We start from the raw sequence: 24,907 nt of genomic DNA on the forward strand, positions 1-24,907 counted from the left end.
GATAACCAAAATTTTAACTTTATTATATATCCTCTGTCTGTCATACCTTTTTGTGAAGCAGAACTAATTAAAGAGAAACATATTCCTTAAATAATTCTTAACTTTTATGCTTTTGCTTTTTAACAGCATTTATCAGACTATTACTTACTGTATTGAGATCTATATAAAAGTTAAGTGATAAAGTGAAGTGATTGTCACTTGTGATACACAGCACACGGTGCACACAGTGAAACTTGTCCTCTGCATTTAACCCATCACCCTTGGTGAGCAGGGGGCAGCCATTTGTGTGGACGGTGCTTTGCTCAGTGGCACCACAGTGGCACCTTGGTGGATCAGGATTCAAACCGGCAACCTTCTGTTTACAGAGCCGCTTCCTTAACCACTAGGCCACCTCTGCCCCAGAAAAAGGTCTGTTTCTACTCGGTATCGGACCGAGGACCTTTTGCTGGTTAGGTAGCATTGTTATGTTAAGTAGCATTTGCATTTATTTTTTGTGAATCGTCTTTATGTATTGTTTTAAAAAAATCATACAAAGCTATTACCATTCATATTTTATGGGATCCAAATGTGCAGCAAATGTGCAAAGATGTGCTATGTACAGTGTGTATATCTTAACTGGGTTCGCTTTAGTAATAATTAACATGTAATGTTACTCACTTGCTGCTCCATCAGCTCCAATTTGAAGTTTTCTTTTGTGTCTGTGTTTAAAAACTATAGGCAAAAAGGCAAATTCAACAACACCCAAGAGATCAGTCGATTGGTTTCATGTATCTACATTTTTCCAAACAAAAGGTCTCACCAGTGATGTCAGCTGAATTTTTCTGAGCTCCTCTTCAAATAGTCTGCAGTTGTGTCTCCTCCTCTCGTCCTCTTCACCATTAGGGCTCAAGAGGCGTTCGCGCTCTGCCTCACACTCTGCCCTTTTCTGGTGCTCCTCTTCTTCAAGTCTGCGCTCCAAGGCCTCCAGCTCCAGACTCAGCCGTGCTTCGTACTCTAAATATTCAGCACTTTGAAAGTCTGGAATGATGGCATACACAGAATCAGACAGAGATGCAAAAAAGGACATTTATTAAATGCTAATAGTGAACGTGCACTGAATAAAGAAAAACCTACCCTTTACAATTTAAACTTCAAAAACTTAAAATGTAATTAATCTGTCACACCTAATATTTTAGCATTTGTGTAATGTAAATAAACCAATCAAATCTGCTGTTACCTGGTTTATTTACATTACGCCAATGCACGACAGAATTATTACATTTTTAAGTTTAGCCAGTGTTTTCTTCAGTGTACAAATGGAGATGTTAAAGGACAATGTGATCTGAATTAAAACAATAAGCCTTACTTTCAGAGGGCAGAGTGAGGGATGTTCAAAGTCGCCGTATGCAACTACAGGCTTAAAAGCAATAGCTGCCACTACATAAAAATATGCCAATGGTGGCACCTAGTGGCCATTATGATGAATTGCTAAATACAGCTATCACTAAATTCATATTACCTTCATTTTCATGCAGGGGTGAAGTGCTGATCTCTGCTGCTCCATGACGGTATGGGGGCATGTCATCCTCGTTCTTTGTTTTCATCAGTTCCTGTTGTTTTAATTATTTCCAGTAGCTTAACAGCTAATTACACATGCATGTAAAACAATCTATTTGAATTCTGAACATTGAAAATTTACAATACAGGCCAAAAGTTTGGACACACCTTTGTATTTTCTTTATTTTCATGACCATTTACATTGGTAGATTCTCACTGAAGGCATCAAAACTATGAATGAAGTTCGGCACTTAACAAAAAAAGGTGAAATAACTGAAAACATGTTTTATATTCTAGTTTCTTCAAAATAGCCGCCCTTTGCTCTGATTACTGCTTTGTACACTCTTGGCATTCTCTCGATGAGCTTCAAGAGGTCGTCACCTGAAATGCTTTTCCAACAGTCTTGAAGGAGTTCCCAGAGGTGTTTAGCACTTGTTCACTCTGTGATCCAGCTCACCCCAAACCATCTCGATTGGGTTCAGGTCCAGTGACTGTGGAGGCCAGGCCTCCACCTTTCTATGTTAAGTACATAACTCCACATGTGTTCATTCATAGTTTTGATGCCTTCAGTGAGAATCTACCAATGTAAATGGTCATGAAAATAAAGAAAACACATTGAATGAGAAGGTACTGTACTACATGTATATGGCATTCAGTACTACCATTTTTACAGCTGAAAAGTCAGGAACTTACTGCTTTCATATCTTCACTGGGATAAGATGCCAGGTCCATTAGAAAATCTGTTTGCACATTTTGGAAATACAGACGCCGTTGTCACAATCTGACCGAAAGCAACAATATGCAAAACAAGCCTGATTAACCATTTTCGCTGATATCCTCCTGGCTGGGGTTTTCAAAATCGCCTGCTCTACTGCTCGGGGTTTCAGAATGTTGCACTGGTTCAGGAACGTCCTCTCCAGCCTGGTTATTACAGCACAAACATGTCACAATACTACTGCATTCATCCATGGACAGATGTTTCAATTTGCTGAAAATGACTTCATAAATGAAACATGTTTCTTTTACATGATTCTTAATAGCTCATTCTAAATATTACCAGCATTATTATTATTATCCTTATTATTATAGTACCATATATAATACCACAATACATTATAATATCACTATCAATTATAACAATTATGCCAGAAAGATCACTCACTTCGTTTTCATCTCCCTTGTCATCAGGCAGGTGTGACTTTTCGTCTTCAGAAGTGGAGCTCAGCTCAGTGTCTGAACGTGTACGAGGAGAACCCGCCATCCCATCCCAGTCCCCGCTCCTGAAGACGCTGCCCGTGACTAAACTTGGCTGACACGCGGTAACGGCTGGAATATTTTGGTACTAATCGTGACCAGATAAGGGAGGTTTAAGTCGAGTAGTTGTCACGTAAAATATCGCCCACGTTAAAACGTTACAAAACGTTTTAGTATTTAGCCGGTTGCTAATATCTGCGTTTCCATAGCGACTGTTGAGACCTGCGACGGCGCGTCAGAAAGGACAAAACAAAACGCGTGAAAAAAAACCGAGCCGACACGCACATACCAAATATATTTATATTATTCATAAGCTCGTTAATTCATTAAGTAGGGTTAAGGAAAGGTTAATTAAGCTGAAATTGCTTTTAACCTATAGTCTTGTACGTTGTATGCTGTATGTGTTTTGTGCACACTGCCCTGTTCACTTTGTATTGTTGTCCATGTCTGAACACCACATCTTGTGATATTGTGATATTTATTAGCATTAAGTGTGCATAACCAGGTTCTTATGTTTATGTCCTCAGCAATTACAATCCCAAAACTAAAAAAAATACATTCAGGTCAGAGTGTTTTATATTGGTTTTATTGAAAGTTTAAAGAATGGAGGAAATTTCATAATTCCAGCACAAGAAATTTCAGTATTAAATATTTGAGTTGCTTGAAATGACCTTCAAATTGATGTCACCTATTCTTAATCTTCTACAATATATATTGAACATTAAGACAAATATTATCCTTGATCTGAATGCACCAACCCAGGCAAAAAGAATAGTGACAAAATCAATAAAAAAATACTGCCATTTTCTTTTTTATTCAGGCTTATTCTGGCTGGCTGCTCGACTTCAGATGCAGAGCCAGAGGCCGGGGATGGAGGATGGATGGGTTTTTTTTTCCTTTGGAGCCCGTTGGTGAATGTCTATCAGCTCACCAAGAACATTCATCATGTTCAATTGGTCAAAAAGGCACTATCAGCAAGCCTTGTCTACTCTGATTAGGGGAGCCCAGTATGCTGGCTTTTGTGAGTGGGCAAGGTGTCCACTGCTTTTTTGTCTGCGAGCACAGAACCCAGACAGGGTCCAGACAGGCAGGGGCTACAGATTTACACAGCAGATTATGGACGTCAAAGGCGGCTCCGGTCCAAATGGAGCCCTGGTTTGGATAGTGTCCCTGTGTTTTTACTGCCAAGGGGGTTTTCTGTTGCTCATCTGTATCTACTATCTAGCCCATTCACTATTTATTTATTTATTTATTTATTGGCCTATTGTAGCTTTTTGGAAGGAACTGTATTTTGTTTTTTATTATTATTATTTATTCTCGTTGGATTTTCTGGGTTGCCTAGACCTTTGAAAACACATTTCACTAGTTTCACATTTATTCAGATGCAGAAAGCAGAATTCATTCACATTTACCAAATGCCCCTAAGGACCTGCATCAAAAATTGTTCTTGTCTGACCTTATTTAAGATTTAGTTTTATTTGAGAATGAACAAACTGATAGTTGTATTTAGATGGACGATAGTAAATGGTAATGCACTTTTACAACAGGGTAACAAGACTCACATTACAGTCAAGTATTTGGTCCCAGACATAAAGTGTAGATACTGAACTGAGCATTTTTAAGAATTAGCTAGATAGACCCATTAGCCTGAGCAGCTATTATATTGCAGACAGCAGTAAATTGAGCAGTGACAATTAACAGCAAGACCTTGTACCTTGTTCTATAGGCAGATTATTACATGAAATATGAATGATGACCTTGCTGTTAAACTAATTCCAATTACTCTGGGATTACAGGTAATGCCCTGTTAATGAAGCTTGAATTGAAGCCCAGTGGGAAGGTTTTTTTTTTCATGGACCACATTTTCCAATCATAGCAAGGTTTAACCAGTTGAAATGGCAGTTTTATGAATTTTCTTGTCTCAAATGTCTTCCAACAATCCCTTCTAATTAACATAGATCTTGGATGCCAGACTCTGGGTGCCCTGGAATTTGAGTTTAGATTTCTCAAAATGTTCCTGAAACCTTTTATGGTGGTGGTGAGACAAATGGATGACAGTCACCTCTAATGCCCATAATCATTCAAGAGCTGCAGCACTATAGAGTTCTTAAATCTAGGTCAGGGTTCTATCTAGAATTTTAGTGCAGTTATCTATTCTGGTGTTGGGCAAAATAATAAGAGAAGGAAAGTCCTTTTCAGTTTGCTAAAGCTGTACAGCAAAACCTTTTATGGTTTTCTCCAATGGTCTGTCATGCTGGCACAAGTGTCTGCTGAAATGTTCCTGCTGTATTACAAAAACCCCAAAGAGCTAAATTTGCCTTCTAATCCACACTGCCATCAGCAAGTGACCAATAAACAGTTCAACAGTTTTACAGACTTTAATTAATTAAATTAAATTATTATAAGCATTGGAAACATGTACATGATAAATGTTAAAATTACAAGACATGGGTTTGGTGCCAACTTAAACTAGTTCAAAGTGCTTCTGGGGCACATGACCTCAAGTGACTGTCCTCTAATTACAGAGAACACACATCCTGCCTTGACCTTCCATCAGATTTTAGAATCCCTGCCTGGAGGTGATGGAATCCCCTGAAGAATCCCATTCTCCTGTATTCACATGATCCGATGACTAAGACAAAGCTCGTGACACAGGAGGGCAAAAGGGACAGTGAGTCTCCTCTGCAAATTAATCTTCTCTGTTGCCAAAGTATCCAAATCCGCACATTAGTTCAATTATCTCTTTGTGGATCAGTGACATCGAAGGAGACGGACACTAAGTTGGTGGCAAAATAAAATAGTGTGGAGGAGTGTGAATCTTACTGTGTATAGTGAAGGGCTGACTGCCGTGAGGAGGCGGGTCCCATTGACCAGGCAGGCCGGGTGCTGTGAGAGACTCAGGGTGCCTAATCAGATTAAGTGCTGACTCATTTTAGACGTATATGTAGGTCTACCACTGCTTCAGACCTCTATCAGAGACGGATAATCACACAAGATATTAGCCAGAGCACCATTTAGCAGGTGTTCTTTTTGTCCTTATTTTATAAATGGAGTTTGTGAGGTGAGCAGTTATATTTGGAGCAATACAGTAACTTTAGAAAATAATGTCAACAAAAAGCATCATTATTAACAAATTTTTATTATACCCCATGTTTATATAGAAAATCACATGAACAGACATAAAAGCCGCTGAAAATTAATTTAACAGTCATAAAGTGCAATAAGTACACACACTGCCTTATATGCTGAGTACACCTTGTCTACTCTTTCAATACACCAACTAACCCCCAGCTGGGCCAAACCATTTTTCTGAGAGAAATAAATCAATTACCTTCACCCCAGCATTTAGTTTGTAATAATCATATATGATCAAATTAATTGATAATTAATAAAAATAACATTAATATAACTGTTTAAAAACATTTAATTTATATAATCTCACATAATTCATAAATCATGAATTCATAAATCATTAGCTACCAGTAAGCCCCTTCCTATAGACCGTTCTTATTAAGAAACTTCATTAGTTTGTTCTTATTAATTTGTTGTTGTACATAACTAATCAAATGCTTATAGTTATATAGGAACAGTGCACACCGGTTCTTACACAGTAACCAGTAATATGCTCTGAAACAGCATGTCTAACGAAGGTGTTACAAAACCAATTCTCAGCCGAGATCAGATATTGGATATCAGACATTATATATTGTGAATGTATTATATATAATATAATGCTGTGGGGCTGCATTGTGGTGAGGTGGCCTAACACCTCCAAGGTGTGATTAAATCCTGGTTTAGACCATGTGTGAAATTGCATGCGTGTTTTCCTTCGAGTTCTCTGGTTTCCTAATGGCATCAAAAGGCATGCATGCTAGGTGAACTGGCGGCTCTAAATTGACTGTATGTGTGAGTGAATGGTGTGTTTTGTGCGCACCCTGTGGCGGGTTGGCTTCTGTCCTGGTTGAGTCCCAGTGTCCCGGGATGGCCTCCAGCAGCTGTGACCCTAAGTAGGACTAAGCAGTTATGGAAAATCAGTGAGTGAGTGAGTATACTGCTGAGCATATACTGCGCATTATGCTCAGTAGACAATAATGTATTTATCATCCATTGCTAACAGATGTGGGAAGTAACAAATTACATTTACTCACATCACTGTAGTTGAGTAGTTTTTGTGTATTTGGTTGTATAAATAAGTTGGTAAATTTACTTTTACTCAAGTACAGTTTTACGCTAGTATTTTATCCTTTCCTTTACTGAGTAAAAAATTGAAAGGCAGAAGAAAAACAGGCGCACAGGTGTTCACGCAAGGCATATTTCTCATACAGTAGCGCCACACTATAAAGCAAGTTCTGGGTCCTTCAGCCGGTCAGTTTCTGGTCAATGTTGGAAATGTTGTTGACCCCAACAATGATGCTCCGAGCATCACTTCAAGCACAGAGTAAGTCCTCTTCTGTGTAAAACTGGGGAGAACAGAGTAGAAAACTCTCTTTCTCTCTACACACAAAAGCACTGTATTCAAACCACTCCAACTTGATGTGTCCTGGCAGAAATGGGCATGGCATAAAGATGAACAGTTTCTAATTTATTAACACCAGTAAACTATTATTGCAGTTACATGTAAAAATTGTATGTAAAAAGGTACCAATGTTACAGAGAAAACCAAAATGGAAGACAGGAGGAAAATATAGAAAAGGACAGCACAACCTAAACCAAGTTTCAGAGACATCACCTGATCCAGGAGAAGGCTTCCGATGGAAAAACAGCTGAGCAAGAAAGCAAAGTCTCCTCCCCACATGTGAACAGATCTTTATACACCTGGCCTACAGGAAGCTGTCACAGACCAATCAGACCCGGTGCCTCCCGTCTGGGGAAGACAAAGAGAGTGGGTTGCCCTGACGGCAGGCACCTCACACGTTTGGCTTGGGGGAGGGCCGGTAAATGTTGCAATGCCGTTCGACAAAGGCATGCAAAAAGGTGTTGAATCTCCATGCACAACAAAAGGCACAGAAATGTCATGGCTCTGTAAGGTCCCATCTTACATGTGTTCAAATGTTATAACAAATTTAAGCTTATCCAGAAACTATTCATGCTATTAAATTTTTCCACATTTTATTATGTTACAGCATTATTAAAGGCATTTTTCCCCTCAGAATTCTATACACAACACCTCATAATGTAAATGTCATGGGTGGGCTGGACATGGCATGAAGGAGGACGCATTCGCACGATTTCACACGATAGGGGTTTAATACAAACTACACACGAGACAGGGGAACATTAACATGCACAATGACCCGACGGCGAACAGACACGAACAGGATAGTTTTATACAATTATATAAATATACACCAGGTGAGTCAACCGGAGTCAACCCCTGCCGGTCCGGATCATGACAGTCAATGTAAAAAAATGTTTGAGATTTTTACATCTACAGAGAAAATCACATCTACATGAATCACATCTACATACGAATTTGCAGCCTTTGCTCAATGCACCTTTAGTAGGAATTACAGCCTCAAGTCTTGGGCCCATTCCTCTTTGCATCACCGCTAAAGCTCCATCAGGTTGGATGGGAAGCGTTGGTGCACAGTTATTTTAAGATATCTCCAGAGATGTTCAATCAGATTCAAGTCTGGGCTCTGACTGGGTCACTCAAGGACATTCACAGGGTGTTCCTGAAGCCACTTCTTTGATATCTTGGCTGTATGCTTAGGGTTGATTTCCTGCTGAAAGATGAAACGTAATCCCAGTCTTAGTTCAAGAGTTGTCCTTCTAAATGTTCTCCTCTGTCCACAGAGGACCTCTGGAGATCTGACAGAGTGATCCTCTGGTTCTTGGTCCCCTCCCTAACTAAGGCCCTTCTTCCCTGACTGCTCAGTTTAGGTGCCCGGCCAGGTCTAGGAACAGTCATGGACTTCCTGCTTGGTTTGTGCTCTGACGTCAACTGTGGGAGCTTATGTAGAAAGGTGTGTGCCTTTCCAAATCCTGTTCAATCAACTGTTTTTTCCATGGGAGGACTCCAAATAAGATGCAGAAACATCTCAAGGATGATCAGGGGAAACAGGATGCACTTGAGCTCAATTTTGAGTTTCATGGCAAAGGCTGTGAATACTTGTACATGTACTTTCTCTGTTTTTTTATTTTTAATAAATTTGCCAAAACCTCAAGTAAACAGTTTTCACGTTGTTATTATGGGGTGTTCTGTGTAGAATTCAGAGAGATCTTTTTATCCATTTTGGAAAAAGGCTGTATGTATTCCATACATTACATTGCTCAAACTGAAAAAAGCTTTTTGGTCTAATGCTGTAGTATTCTGTCGGGCAGGGTGCTTAATTTCATTTCTTATATCAGCCGTCAGTGTGCTCATTTGTCACCAAAGACAACTGATATATGTATGTTTGCTACAGAAAGAACAAAAAGTACAGTTTGTTAAAGGTCCCCTAATATGAAAACTTCACTTTGTGAGATTATTTTAGATTATTTTAGGTCCTGCAGTGACTAGAAATGGTGATATGTGTAAAGAGTGCGGCAGCGCATTTTATCCACCCAGAGAATTTCCCACCCCTCTCCTAAAAAAGTAGCTCCACCAACCATCATGGTTTGAAAACGTGAGAAGCATTGCAGTTGCTCTGTGATTGGATGGAAAAAATGAGCACAAATTTAGTTTTGTCACTCCAAGCGCTGAAGAACGCGTGGGTTAATAATTTTTTTTGTGCCAAACAGGAAGTGTTGCTGATGCCATTTCAGTGAATGCCAGCGCACTTCTATAGGCTGCTCTCCTCCTTGTCCCGCCTCTCTTCTCCTCATTAGCATTTAAAGCTACACACACCAAAACTTTTTATTCTAATGTTTAAGTTTGACCATGAAATTCTGAATTTGGTGCTTTTGTGGCCAACTCAGCTTAAAATGTCTTATGGCCTAGAAGTTGAATAAAAACAACTAATGAATAAAACATTGAATAAAACAACTAAACAACCAATTCCAATTGGCTCGCTGCTGTTAACACCCACGGCATCTGTAAAAAGCCTTGGAGTTTGGATTGACGACAAACTGAGTTTGAACCATCACGTTGCTGTGATCTCCAGATCCTGCAGGTTCACTCTCTACAACATTCACAAGATTCGGCCAAACTCGACTATTGTAACTCTCTCCTGGCTAGAGCCTCTGCAGTCACCATAAAACCACTCCAGATGATCCAAAATATGGCAGCCTGTCTCATCTTCAATCAGCCAAAATACACCCATGTTACACCTCTTCTTACCTCCCTCCACTGGCTCCCGGTAGCTGCTCGCATTGAGTTCAAATCCTTGATGATCGCCTACAGGACTGTAAATGGAACTGCACCCTCCTTATATCAATACAATACTAGCTAGCGACACTCCTGCACGCTCTCTCGGATCAGCAAATGAAAGAAGACTAAAAATTCCTTCTTCACTGGGTCTCCGATTCCAATCAACTCTGTTCTCCTTTGTTGTCCCTGGCTGGTTGAACAACTTGCCCTCCTCCATTCGACTAGCCGAGACTAGACTACCACCACCTTTAAGAAGCAGTTGAAAACCCTCTTATTCAAAAAGTATTTCAGACAAATCTAACACTTACACACGCACATGCGTACACATTGCACAAAATAATACAAAATATATATATATATATATATATAATAATAATTTTTTCTTCGTCTAGCACTTAACAATCTCAGAGCATGCTCTTTGCTGACAAGTTAGGCCTTATCCCGGGCTCTTAGTTTTTGTAAACTCAAAATTCTATAGAAATCGAACGAGAATTGCTGGTGTCTTCCTCCTGTAAGTTGCTTTGGATAAAAGCGTCTGCAAAATAAAGTAAAGTAAAATAAAGTAATGCTGTACATCAAGTAACTTAATTTTTATATAACTTTTACTCAAGTAGGTTTTTCTTTTATTTGGGTAGAATTTTACTTTTTCCACCTTCCATGAGTTACATGTCATTTACAGGAACTTGAAAGAAACTCCTGGCCTTGTGTCATTTAAAGTTCTAGGTCTCCTTTAACAATGTTTTGTTTAGGTATATGGCATGTGACATGCCCATGTGTTCCCTCCAAAAATAAACTTTATATAATATTACAATAATAATAAGCATTATATTACCTGTTGGGTTTAATGTTGCCCATGAAGTATTCAGTAGGGAGACAAAGCAGCCTGCCATCTATGAACACGCCTGCTAAAAAATGATTGTGGTGATATATACACACACACACACACACACACATATATGTATGTGTGTGTGTGTATGTATATATATATATATGTGTGTGTGTGTGTGTGTGTGTATATATATATATATATATAAATACACACACACTCCACCTTATTCAGCTCACTGACATCAAACTGTGCTGCCATTGTATATATGAGCATTTATCTCTTTCATGGCACCATCACACTGATGCTACATTTACAAGATCCATGCGTCTGGTAGAAAATTACAATGTGGTACATGCTACGTTTATTTGCTGTGGGTTGGATAGAAACACACCTCATGACATGTTATTTGTGAGCTCAATGCGGCCTCAGCAGGTTAGAGACAATAAAGAGTCCAAATATTTGTGTTTCATTATAAATAAGGTAGTTACACGTATATAATATAGGGGATAGACTTATTGCCAAATATTTTGAAATGTGTGTCTGTGTACTCACAAATTACTTTTCTCCTCCCAATTACATGCTCAAAAGAGTAGAAAATAAACACGCCAGATTACATGATTACACTTGCATTAGATTTACAGCATTTATCAGACGGCCTTATCGAAATCCGGGAGACCCAGGTTCAAACGCAACTGGCTACCATCGTGTCCCTGAGCAGGACACTTAACCCTAAGACTGTCCCTGTATCTACTGAGTGTAAATAGCTCTGGATAAGGGAGTCTGATATATGATGTAAATGTAAATCCAGAGCGCCTTACAATCAGTAGTTACAGGGACAGTCCCCCTGGAGACACTCAGGGTTAAGTGTCTTGCTCAGGGACACGATGGTAGCCATTGGCGTTTAAACCTGGGTCTTCTGGTTCATTGGCGAGTGTCTTACTCACTAAGCCATAACCCCCCTAACATGATAACATTTCGCTTATTCAGTAAATCAACCAACGAGCAAACGGTCCTGGAGCGTTATGGCAGTGGGTTAAAGCGGGCTCGCCGCGGTGCATCCTGGGTGCACGTTGAAGGGAAACTTGTGGCCAGAAATGCTTTATTAGGTGCCGCCCAAGAGCAGCCTTAGGCCGAGAAGATGTCCCGTCTGTCGCGTCCTAACCACGCAGCGAGATTTCTCGTTTCGATGAAGAAAAAAAAAAAGGTCGACTTTCTAACTATAGGATAGAAGAAAATGGTCACGGCTTTACACTGCAGGTCGCCGCGTATCTGATAAAGATTAAAACTTTGACAACACTGGCCACTTATTATGTTACGTTTACTCACTTTGAGAAAAATGGACTATTCAAACAAGATGAGATGGTCTAAAGTCGCTATTTTATCAGTCTGAATGCATTACGAAAGATGCTGCCCGCAGGCAAAGCCTCAAAATTTGCGTCTCGGTTGTAGAGAGCAGCTTTTCAGTACTACGGAACGTACCAATGGCGAAGGATAGGGGGGGGGCTGGGGTCCTTTCTTAGCATTAACGGCAACCCTTCCAGTCTCTGCGACTAAATATCTAATCAGCGACTACGACATAAAGGAAAAACTGACTGTGGCAAAATTGCGGCCACGTAATTTCTACATTTCCCATTACCGAGTTGACTGGAAACTGTTGTCCACACCCCTCCATCACCTAAATGAGAACGAACTTGAGTGCCCGCAGACTGCCGGCTCTTCTGAATCAGATTTTGCTGGTGATGTAGAGTGCGTAAGGTGCATGTGCTCTCGATAGCTTTGCGACATCAACGTTAGTAACGAACGGGAATTAAAAAAATATCTAGATTTTTAAATGCTTTTTTTTACTCTTTCTTCTGATCTTCACAGGTACAGTAGCCTTCGTTCATTTTAATTCACTGTATTTTCCCACTGAGTGTCTGTGCGCAGGCTGAATAGACGCAGCGTCTGATGAAATACCGCACATGGGTTGCCATGGACATTGGGCGGGGAGATATATATACAGCCAACATACACGAGTAAAACATACATAGAACAGTCAAATTTAATTTATTTGACTTATTCACAGTTCAGCAAATTGTTCCTTGGAGAATCTCGGGCTGTGCTTGAAAACGAGGTGGGAAATCTGGCTTGGGTCCATTTTATTTAGGGCGCAGAAGCCAATAAAGGCGACACGACCGGGTATCAATGTGAATTTTCTCGTGCAAATTTTATTTTATTTTATATATTTATTTATTTATTTATTTGTTTATTTTGGCTTGGTCGGTTTTTCTATGAAAAAAAAAGAGATAAAATCCACTGATCGCGTAAACCGGAACGCACGTCGCTGGCCGGCGGTTCTGGAGCAGGCTGAGAGCTCAGGACGGGAACCGCGTGTTTGGGTCCGTATGCAAATCGCCGCCTCGCGGTTCCATTATTCAGGGCCGCGGAAACGCGATCGCCTGAAAGATTGTTCTTATTATTTCGGCTCTTGTCCTTGTCGCGCATTGCCTGTAGAGGTAGGGATGCTGTGCGGGCTCTCCGGGCTCTCCGTTAATACGTGCATATTGTTCTACTGTAATTTTACTGTAACCTTCTACAGTCGCGTGTTTTTATTCACTTATTTTTTTGTCTATAAGCCAAACGATCTGAATTCGTCCATTTAGCCCCAGTCTTCTACGTTGTTGTTCGAATCAGCTCCAGCAAGAATAAGAACATGTAGGAGAGACTTGCATTGGCATTCATCGTGTTTTTTTTTTTTCCAGACATCTGTGACAATGAAGAAATAACCAATAATCTCCCCTGAAAACGTTCCTTTATAAAGGGGTGCATGCCTGGAACCCTGTGCCCTTGAAGTGAACAGGTGAACCCAGTCCCCGCACCCGCCTCTCGCTCCAAAGCAGACATTTCACCCCTGGTCGTGGTTTATTTATCAAATGCCCAAAAACAGCAAGTCCGTCAAGAGACAGCTTGACGATGACGTTACGGAGTCTGTCAAGGACCTGCTTTCCAACGAGGACAGCTGTGACGACTCTTTCAAAAAGAGCTCGCTGATCGTCAACGATGTCCCCGAGAGCAAGGCCAAAGACGTGGAGGATGCCTCAGATGAAGCCGAGGAGGAACGTCCGGCATGGAACAGCAAGCTCCAGTACATACTTGCCCAGGTGGGCTTCTCTGTAGGCCTGGGCAATGTCTGGAGGTTCCCCTATCTCTGCCAGAAAAATGGAGGGGGTGAGTCTTTCTGTCCCATTAAGACATAAATAGACCCGGCAGGTCTATTCGGAAACCTCGGTGCTGTGTTTCTGTGCCTGTAGTGCTTCCTTTGAAAAAAAATGTAAAAAAAAACCTTGCCCGTTTTCACACCTCGCACCACGTTCTACTTGGCTGATGTTATGGTTGCATCAGCCTATCGAGAGGCCCGCCATTCAGATGTTAATTTGCATCTTGGAGGAAACAGCATGTGAGAGCGCGCAGAGGAAGTCAGACTGTCTGCCGGGGCCTGATCATGAGACCGGAGCTGCTTCGCGTGCCCGAGGTCACGGCAGACCGTACCAACGGTGTCTCTATTCAGCGCTCCCACTCTTTGCTTTGCTGTAGCGCCTGGTCTTGTGTGTGTGACCAGCTGATAGTAGCAGGTTATGTTCCCATCCCTCCTCAGATTATACAAAGCCGGTGGTGCTGAGACAGAAAGCTGATTACCAGGTATTACTCTTTACACTGATACTGATGACCTGTGTCTCATATACATACATACATACATATACACACACACACACACACACACACACAGTTCAGGCCTAAAGTTTGGACACACTTTCTCATTCAATGTGTTTTCTTTATTTTCATGACCATTTACATTGGTAGATTTTCACTGAAGGCATCAAAACTATGAATGAACACATGTGGAGTTATGTACTTAACAAAAAGTGGAGACCTGACCTCCACAGTCACCGGACCTGAACCCAGTCGAGATGGTTTGGGGTGAGCTGGACCGCAGACTGAAGGTAAAGGGGCCAACAAGTGCTAAACACCTCTGGGAACTCCTTCAAGACTGTTGGAAAACCATTTCAGGTGACGACCTCTTGAAGCTCATCGAGAGAATGCCAAGAGTGTGCAAAGCAGTAACCATCGCAAAGGGTGGATATTTAGAAAAAACTAGAATATTAAACATGTTTTCAGTTATTTCACCTTTTTTTGTTAAGTACATAACTCCACATGTTCATTCATAGTTTTGATGCCTCCAGTGAGAATCAACCAACGTAAATTGTCATGAAAATAAAGAAAACACATTGAATGAGAAGGTGTGTGTCTAAACGTTTGGCCTGTACTGTACATATACACATACACATGTGCATACATATATACATATATATGTATAAATGTGTGTGTGTGTGTGTGTGTGTGTGTGTGTGTGTGTGTGTATTTATATGTTTTTTACTTATATATACACACACGCCTTTTGAAGTGTGTCGCTGGTCACCCTAATGGTGACCTGCAGCGGCCGATTGTTATCAGATGGAAAACTGCTTTAGTCCGAACTGGGTGGTGTCTTCCAAGCTTAATAACACACCTCAGATCACACATTGTAATCAAAGCCACACCCTGGTCCTCCTTGCAGGTGTATTTTCCACAGTAAACACAATTTAGTCCAACAGCAGCCTATACAGAAATAATGCTAGCACTTTTGAAGACAAATAGAAAATAAAATAAAATAATATATTGGGAACGAAGTAAAAAATGTTGGGAAGAATAAGATATGTCATTATTTATGATTTTTATTATTATTGCTATTATTATTTCTCAATGAAATCAGACCAGAAATCCACGTGTAAACATCTGGAGTTTGCAAGCCACGGCAGCATGAGACCCAGTGCCCCAGGCCCCCAGCATGTGTTGGAGGCCCCCGGGAGCTAAACGCCGCAAAAAACCGCTCTTCTCCTGACCCTCTCGCAGTACGACCGTCATGTGCTCGCTGTAGACTCTGGAAAGGAATGTTTTTGGTTCCAGCAACTGTCACAACACTGGGATGGCATAATATTTTGGACTTTAAAGTCCTTGAAGTGGTCCCAGTTGCATGAAAAACTTTTTTCCCCTGAATTATATATTAGCAGAATTGCATGTTAGTTCAATTATATATTCATACGTACATGTCAGCACCTCAGCTGTTGACGTCATCCCTCCCTCCTCGACAGGGGCGTACCTCGTGCCGTATTTCATCCTGCTGGTGGTGATCGGAATTCCCTTGTTTTTCCTGGAGCTGTCGGTGGGCCAACGCATCCGGCGAGGCAGCATAGGGGTGTGGAACTACATCAGCCCCCGTCTGGGTGGCATCGGCTTCGCCAGCTGTGTGGTCAGTGTGCGCTGCTCACTGCGCCCTCATTCATTCCAGACAAAGGGGTGATATCTGTTTACCGATCCTCTCTGATTTGTGACACATCACTGGAGTAGAGATGATTGAGGAAAACGCCCTTCTGCCATGACAAGAACTGTCCATAGAGTGTAACTGAAGGGACACAGTCATGACTTGTGTGTGACGTGTAATTGGTTAAAAAGGTCAAAACCCCAACACACACACACACACACACTGTTGGTAGAGATCAACCAGTGTTACAAAAAGGAAGCGGTCGTGTGGTTACGATGCAATTTACACTCCTCACTTCTCCCTTTTCCAGGTCTGTTTCTTCGTGTCACTCTACTACAATGTCATCATTGGCTGGAGCCTGTTCTACTTCTCGCAGTCTTTTCAGCAGCCACTGCCTTGGCACGAGTGCCCGCTGGTGAAGAACAAGACCAGCACCTGTATGCCAAAGCACACACCACACTTTGTAACATATATCACATATTGAGGGGTGAGAGCCAAATGGGCTGTGAGTGACATTTAGGGGCAAAATTGAGATGTTGAGAATTGAGATCAAATTAAATGGATTTTAATAATTCTAGTGTTATTCCACAAAAAGTGAACACACAGAAGCAGTTGGTGGCAAAAAGGTGCTTTTGACTATTTTTGAAATGTAAAAGCATTGTTTACTTCGTATGCATGTGTTTAAAGAAACATTTGCTTTAATTTATTTACATTTACAGCATTTATCAGACGCCCTTATCCAGAGCGACTTACAATCAGTAGTTACAGGGACAGTCCCCCCCTGGAGCAATTTAGGGTTAAGTGTCTTGCTCAGGGACACAATGGTAGGAAGTGGGATTTGAACCTGTGAATACCTTTCCTGTGAAGCTGACACAACATCAAATTACATCTGCTGTTGTGATGTTACCCCAGATGTGGTGCCAGAGTGTGAAAAGAGCTCTGCCACCACCTACTACTGGTACCGTGAAGCGCTCGACATTTCCAACTCCATCTCGGAAAGTGGCGGCATCAACTGGAAGATGGCCATCTGCTTGGTCGCCGCCTGGACTATGGTGTGTCTGGCAATGATCAAGGGCATTCAGTCTTCGGGCAAGGTAAGACACCAGTATGGGCGGGATCAGGCGGATAACGGTTCTCATAAATATCCTGCATCAATATTGCATGAATATTTGTCTGATGTGGTTTTAGAAAATGAGTAAACCCTGAGATCTTATGTGATAAATTGACACGGGTCTTGGGTTGTCATGCAGCTTAGTTCAGGTCCCATTTGTATTAACCCAGCAGTATCACCCTACATGTCAACCTTTGCTCAGTTCTTTAAAACCCCCAGGTCTCAGGTTTTCTGTTATTATAGGGTTGGCATTAGCTGTTCCCTGGTTAAATAAAGAGCTCTAACTGGTCAAAACACTGAAGTCAGAGTTGGTCAAATTAACCAAAGTTCTGTACTAGTTGGCGCTTACCACAGTCACCACCATGACCACCACGATACAAAACGAACGTGCTTTAGCCATCTAATTTCTATGGCAGTAACTACTCCTGTGGTGTTGTGGAACCGGGATAAAAAGTTCAAAGTTTATTGTTGCAAAGTTTTCCACAGTTCAGGCCATGAATATATTCTGGTGACATTGTTGACTGGCAGTTGGAGCTGTCAGCTCCGCGGCTGTCCAGTTTTGCTGAAGAGACGTTGATAGTTTGAACACAGAGGAAGGAGGACAAGGGGAGAAAAAGACCGGGGGGTCCATGTGGAAGGAGGTCTTTGAAGCCTGATCGGCCCTAATCCGCACTAAAGAATATTAATGTCCCATTCAGGGCTCCCACAGAAGCTTATTTTCCTTGTGCATCTCGGCAAACTCCTGCATTTATTTCCACTCAATCCTGGGTGTAAATTAAGTGAATGAGAATGCATATTCAGCGGGGATTCAACTGTATTTTATGCCTTGCATGAAAGTGGAAGGAGCCTTGGCCGAGATAGCAAATTTCCTCAATGCTTCATTTGCAGTTTGACAAATCAGTGTGACCATCACAATTCTTCATGCCTGCTTTAAATGTTCACGAAATGTCTAAGGGTTTGGTTCAGGATCCCCATTTTCAGGAGCCATGGAGACTAGATGTCCTGTCCATCCCTAGGGGAAGTCATTTGCTTATTGTTTCATTCTAGGGCCAAATAAAAATCTCTGCAATCTAATCACTGGTTTGAATAAGATCCCCGTTTCTGCTTCTGAACAGCGCTGACTCAGACTTGCTAAGGGTTCAATTATTTTTCACTCCCACTCGCACAGGATCATTAACGTTGTTCAGCCACGCCGTAAAACATGGGTCTCCACGTGTACATGTAAGCTGGTGGTGAGTTCCTCTGGCTCCTCAGGGACGGCGTTTTGGAGTTGGGCTCGTACAGTCAGCTCAGGTCTGGTCTCGCTCCACGAGCCGTGTCAGCAGAGGCTGCAGAAAAGCCTGCACTGAAGCATCCCCACTCGGCCCTCTCCACATCGTATGATGCCTGGAGTAGAGTAGGACCTTGCAGATGTATTCCATGAATTTAATACAATATACAAAATGCACTGAACTTCTGTTCTAGGTTTTGTGTCCACATTGTTCTTTAGTTAAATGTAAATTCATGTTTGAAAGTCTCGTAATCCTTACCGTGTTGTAAGTAGAATTTTTGGCGATGGAGCTCATTTCTGAAGACAGGGTATGCAAATTTTTTCAAAAACTGTCATGTAATAAACTTTCAGTTTTTCAGTTCATGCCTTTTACCTCGTGGGGCATTAGCATAAGCTGGCTAATGGACAGCACCCTGCCAAGTACGAATTAGAAAAATAAGTTGGTGGTGTGTACGTCTGTTTAAAACGCTGCTCTCTGATTGGCTGCAGGTGATGTACTTCAGCTCCCTTTTCCCATACCTGGTGCTGATATGTTTTCTGGTCAGAGCCCTCCTCCTTACGGGTTCGGTGGATGGCATCCGCCACATGTTCACGCCAAAGGTATGCAGCTCCTGGCACTTTACCTGCAAATAGCTTCACACGCTGATGCAGTGAGTGTGTGTGTGTGTGTGTGTCTGACAGAGACAATATGTGTTACAGTGTGTGCTTGTTTGTGCGATCATAGTCAGTACAAACCTTTGACTGTATCCATGGTGAAAGAGAGCAGGCGTTCAACCTCCCAGCATGCATCAGAGCAAGTGACACAGCGGGCCACAGTGAAAAAATAAATGCCGTGCCCCGCAGACAGAGAGCCCAGCCAGCTCCGCTCCGGAGAACTTTTTCTTTTTTCCTTCTACACAACAAGTACCCCACACGCTGTCACACCACAGTCACATGAGCCGCGGCGCGTCTCCAATCACAGCCGCGATCATGCAGCGCCGCTCTGACCCCCCCCTACACACACACGAAACGCAGAGGTGGCCCTGACCTGCGGGTCTGTTATCAGACATACCATTATACGCCAGGCAAGTAAACACACGGCCATCTAATCGTTTGCAATAGACAAAATACGAGGCGAGTAATTAGCGTGGTTCCACCTACAAGGACTCGCCAGCGCATTCTGCAGTGCCCACGTTTGTCTTTGATTTGAGTCGTTAACGCCGATGCAACAAAACCTAGTCACTGAATAATAAAGGGGAGCTGTCTATGGTGCTGACTTCCCAGTGCCAGCGTTCAGACCCCTTAATTATTGAGCAAATCATTGAGTGGGAAAAGATCGATCTTAAGCAACGCCTGGTGTAATGAGTGCGTTTATGTGCAATATGTAGGCTCCTTGAGAGAGTCCTGAGTCCCTAGCAATACAGCGTAGGGTTGGGTTGCACTTCCTGTAATCATAGGCTATAGAATAATTAGTTATTTTAAATGAACAATTCTGGCAGCTAAATGCATTGGAATGTAATGGAAAAGGCATGTAGCGGAGGCATTGTCTTGATCTCTGCATAGCCGATGTTAGCAAACCTGACCTGTTTTTTTTTACTTTATTTTTATTTATAGTCATAAATGTATGTCTGTCTCTCTGTGCACTTGTTGAATGTCTTGTACATACATTGTATGTGCATTACATGTCTTTCCCTCTGTGCAGTTGCAGCATAAGCAATTTCCTTTGGGATTAACAAAGTGTTCTGATTCTGATTCTGACGGTCGGTTGTCTTCCTCCAGCTGGAGATCATGCTAGAGCCCAAGGTGTGGCGTGAGGCAGCCACCCAAGTCTTCTTCGCCCTGGGCCTGGGCTTCGGCGGCGTCATCGCCTTCTCCAGCTACAACAAGCGCGACAACAACTGCCACTTTGACGCCGTGCTGGTTGCCTTCATCAACTTTTTCACCTCCGTTCTGGCCACCCTGGTGGTGTTCGCTGTGCTCGGCTTCAAGGCAAACATAATGAACACCAAGTGTGTCGCTGAGTGAGTGTCATCTCTGAACACCGAAAACCCAATTCCTGCAGATTTTTTAGCTGAGGCATTCACATTCATATTTACATTTACATTTACAGCATTTATCAGACGCCCTTATCCAGAGGGACTTACAATCAGTATTTACAGGGACAGTCTCCCTGGAGCAACTTAGGTTTAAGTGTCTTGCTCAGGGACACAATGGTAGTAAGTGGGATTCGAACCCGGGTCTTCTGGTTCATAGGCGAGTGTGTTACCCACTAGGCTACTACCACCCCTATCATATCACCAATCTGTGGTCACATGAATGCAAATTAGTCCACAATGAGTCCAGATCAAAGGCTCATAGAATAATTAATTCGACTGCAATCGCATTGGGATTTTAATCCATAAATCTGGCTTCTGTTTTTTTCACTCAAGGAAAATGTATTTGTCTTGTACAGTGAGCAGTAAAAACTGTGTCTTTTTCATTAGAAACACCAAGAAGATCATTGGCTTCTTGGGCACGGAGATCAGCCGAGACCTGATCCCTCATCACATCAACTTCAGTAACGTGAGTCCCCAGGACTACCATCAGATGACTGACATCATTCGGGGAGTGGAGGAGAGCGATTACTCACGCCTGGGTCTGGACTCCTGCAGCATCGAGGACGAGCTTGACAAGGTACGGGGACGTGCCACGAAGGGCTCTGATCCGTCCGCTGATTGTTACTTTCACCGTCCTGTTGAACAGTAGCATGCAAGGACTTGGCTCAAGTGGCGTGCTGATTTCCGAGGTGAAGAACTGAGCCAAAATAAGCACAGAAATCCAGGCAACTCTTCTCCTTTTTTTTCGAAGACCGCAGTGTGTGTTTTGCTGTCTTGTGCTTTGAGGTTGTTGTTTTTTCCACAGCGTGACAATTTTTAAGTCATTGCTTGACACAATTGTGCTCCAAAAGCCTTCAATTATTCAAAGCCTCAATCTTACGGTGCAATTTTTTTTTTTTACAAAAGACTAACTAACACAACTGGACTTTTTAATTAACAATATTGTGGATCTCGGTTGTCTTATTGCTCGAATAAAGATACAGTTAGAGGCAAAAAACTCAACGATAAAATCAGCCAATAATATTGGAGAATAACAAACATTGAACTCAGTGCAACACAAAACAAACCTTCAGTCCGAAAAACCAAGGCACCAACCTTGAAGATACTTTCACAACAGAAAAACATTTCAGCGTTTTTTTGCTGTGGTTCTACTGCCTTGTTAGGACCCCCAGAGCAAAATCTGTTCCAAATCCGCCAATCTGTCCTCAGTCTTAAATAGTGAGGGATCCCACAAAGCTGCTGAAGGCACGTGACGGGCTGGTGTTTGAGGGCTAAAGAGGGATGGTCACATTTTGTATGACTTTTTTTTCCAGTGTCAACTGGTCAAAAGGCTTCAATGTTTCGGTCAGGTAGGGCTACTCGGTTTTGGCTAAAACTACAATAACGATTAGTTTGGACAGAATAGAAATGATGTTAACAGTTTACCAGGATTTTCATAAAAAAGCAACTTAATAAATAAAAAGTCTATTATTTAAGTGATATATAACTTCAACACAAACAATGAACAAATAATCTAGAATAAAAGACATACAAGAATACCAATACATGAATAAAAAAAATAATGTTTTACTAATAATTTTTATCTCAGTTGTTATTTGTTGAATCCTAATTCAATTGATTGCCCAGCGCTGCTCAAAGGGTTATTTTAAGGTTTATTTGATATGCAGCTGCAACATTCAAACATCCAAAAACAGCCTTGGTAACAACCACAGGCATGCACAGCTGGTCACGACGGCTTAAATAACGTGAGAAACACTGAAACCCTCCAATGTCCCTGCAGGCAGTCCAGGGCACAGGTCTGGCCTTCATCGCCTTCACCGAAGCCATGACCCACTTCCCAGCCTCTCCGTTCTGGTCTGTTATGTTCTTCCTCATGCTGGTCAACCTGGGCCTGGGCAGCATGTTTGGCAGCATCGAGGGCATCATCACCCCAATCGTGGACACCTTCAAAGTTCGAAAGGAGTTCCTCACAGGTGGGCCAATAGCAGTGCCATACTGTTGTACTGTATCATTCATTTTTCAAGAAGGGAAAGATATTTAAACACATTTGCCTTTTATTCTCTCCTTCCTGTCAGTGAGCTGCTGTGTTTTAGCAGTCAGTATCGGCATGATCTTTGTGCAGCGCTCAGGGAACTACTTTGTGGCCATGTTTGATGACTATTCTGCCACGTTGCCCCTCCTCATCGTGGTTATCCTGGAGAATGTGGCCGTCGCCTGGGTCTACGGAACTGATAAGTACGACACGCAACCATGTGAACTCTCTTCATTGGTGTTGGCTTTTTAATTTAGCGTTGCTGCCTTTCAGTGAGAAACATCTCAAGCATTTTACACAAACCAGTGTTGACTTGCTGGAAAATCATTGTCACAACGTCCATCTTGAGCATCAGTATAGAAGAGTCATGTTCAAATATAGGAAGTAGCTAATCTCAGGGGCATGCAATGTTTGCGGTAAATTGGTTAGGGGATGCATCTCTGCCCTGTTTAGGAGCAAAATAATAAGAAATGGGGAGGCAATGGTTCTGTATATTCAAAATATGAATGTGAATGTGCAAATCATGACATGCTAGTCCAACCTGTACATGTGCCAAAGCATATTATGTTCTATGTAATCCATTTAATTAACTACTCTCTGGGTCATAAGGTAGCTATAGGAATAAATAGTCATTGCCATCTAGTGGCCACAAGAGCAAACGTATTTCAGTTTAATAATAATGACATTTTCACAGAGAGACCTCACCTCCACCAGTTCTCAGTCTAGCACACTAGACCTAACTCTAGCTGCTCGGTTTATTCAGGTTCTTTGAGGATCTGAGGGACATGCTGGGTTTCACCCCATACCGCTTCTACTACTACATGTGGAAGTATATCACCCCGGTTCTTCTGCTGCTTCTGCTGGTCTCAAGTATCATCCAGCTGGGCATGACCCCACCCAGCTATAGTGCCTGGATCGAGGAGCTGGTAAGTCCTTAGATGGGTTGATTCTAATAGACAGACTTTTGCTCATATGCATGCATTTACTTCGGCACTTCGGTTATATAATAGTAATAAATTAAATTCTGAAGACATGCAGAATCAATGTCCTTGATTAATTGATATCATCAGGCTCAGGAGAAATCCCTGATGTATCCAACTTGGGGTCTGGCTGTGTGCATCTCTCTGGTACTTGTGGCCATCCTGCCGGTACCCCTGGTCTTTGTCCTTCGTTACTTCAACATCATCGATGACCAGATTGGTGGCCTGTCAGCCGTGTCCTATAAAAAGGCCAACATCAAGGAAACTCCATGCCGCGCGGATGAGGACGACGGCGACGATGCCAGCCTGATCCGAGCCAAGACACCCAGTGAAGCTCCCTCACCCATGCCTGGCAACACTATCTACCGCAAACAGAGTGGCTCAGTGGCCGATGCCAATACGGCCCCCAACGGCCGTTATGGCATTGGCTACCTCATGGCTGACATGGCCGACATGCCAGATATGCCAGAGTCAGATCTTTAGGCACAAAGGACTGATTCCATCGCAAATGCCAACCATCCACCTATCATCACATCACCAGTTGTTAAAGAGTCCCAGACATGTTTCAGCGTACTGTTATTCCTTTAGCTGTGTGTATGTATTGAGCAAAACGTTCCCCGTAATTCAAAAACGGTACATATACATACATATAAATACGTATTTGTAGATAGAATCAGCCACATCCCAAAAATTTAAGAACCACCCCACGCCTTGTTGAATGACTGAAGGGGTGTGGCTTAAGATGAATAAACGCATATTTACGGTTAGGGCAGTGCTAGCTTGAATGAATTGCACAATGTGCAACGACATGAACACATTATTTCATAGAGAAGCAGATGGTGGAGCACACAAAATACCCAAGATTGTTCTCCAAATATGTGCCTAATAATTTGTGATATTTGTTTATAGAATACAATGTGGATGCTGTATATTATCAGCATTCTGTAAATAATATATATATTAATTATAAATAAGTCATTGAGTATTTCAGATGTTTTCGGAAAGAAATGCTGAGCCGAAAAAAAAAAAAAAAAAAGTGTTTGTCATTCATCATTGTTAAGAAATATAGCACATAATGATTTTTTGTAAATATTTTCCATGAAATTGCTTTGAAACATTTGTCCTGCATTAAACATTTAAGAAAGTGATTTACCTGGAGCCCATATGTTCAAGGAAATAGATTTTGGCTTT

The 24,907-nt window shown here is 41.9% G+C and overlaps 2 protein-coding genes across 6 annotated transcripts in view; one reads left to right on the forward strand and one right to left on the reverse strand.

The window, feature by feature from the left end:
• The window catches only part of lrriq1 (leucine-rich repeats and IQ motif containing 1), a 28,631-nt gene extending 25,612 nt beyond the window's left edge, over window positions 1–3,019 (reverse strand). For all 5 annotated transcript variants that reach the window (XR_003742877.1, XM_028958336.1, XM_028958335.1 and 2 more), the window contains exons 1-6: window positions 2,699–3,019; window positions 2,358–2,457; window positions 2,230–2,276; window positions 1,499–1,589; window positions 800–1,017; window positions 658–711 (exon numbers count right to left, since the gene is read on the reverse strand). Coding sequence is in view for 4 of the 5 variants with exons in the window: in XM_028958336.1 (XP_028814169.1) it covers window positions 658–711; window positions 800–1,017; window positions 1,499–1,589; window positions 2,230–2,276; window positions 2,358–2,457; window positions 2,699–2,797 (609 nt within the window). In the remaining variant the exon portion in view is untranslated. The remainder of the gene's footprint in view (window positions 1–657; window positions 712–799; window positions 1,018–1,498; window positions 1,590–2,229; window positions 2,277–2,357; window positions 2,458–2,698) is intronic.
• Window positions 3,020–12,618: 9,599 nt separating this feature from the next.
• Window positions 12,619–24,864, forward strand: slc6a15 (solute carrier family 6 member 15). The gene is made up of 12 exons (XM_028957299.1): window positions 12,619–12,776; window positions 13,652–14,117; window positions 16,079–16,236; window positions 16,559–16,685; window positions 17,161–17,342; window positions 19,119–19,229; window positions 20,388–20,629; window positions 21,092–21,281; window positions 22,485–22,677; window positions 22,780–22,939; window positions 23,500–23,662; window positions 23,807–24,864. Exons 2-12 carry the CDS (start codon window positions 13,823–13,825, stop codon window positions 24,197–24,199), a joined length of 2,214 nt encoding a protein of 737 aa, XP_028813132.1. The 5' UTR covers window positions 12,619–12,776; window positions 13,652–13,822; the 3' UTR covers window positions 24,200–24,864.
• Window positions 24,865–24,907: the final 43 nt, after the last annotated feature.

Source organism: Denticeps clupeoides, chromosome 17, assembly GCF_900700375.1.
Source record: "Denticeps clupeoides chromosome 17, fDenClu1.1, whole genome shotgun sequence".
In the NCBI taxonomy this organism is placed as follows: Eukaryota; Metazoa; Chordata; class Actinopteri; order Clupeiformes; family Denticipitidae; genus Denticeps; species Denticeps clupeoides.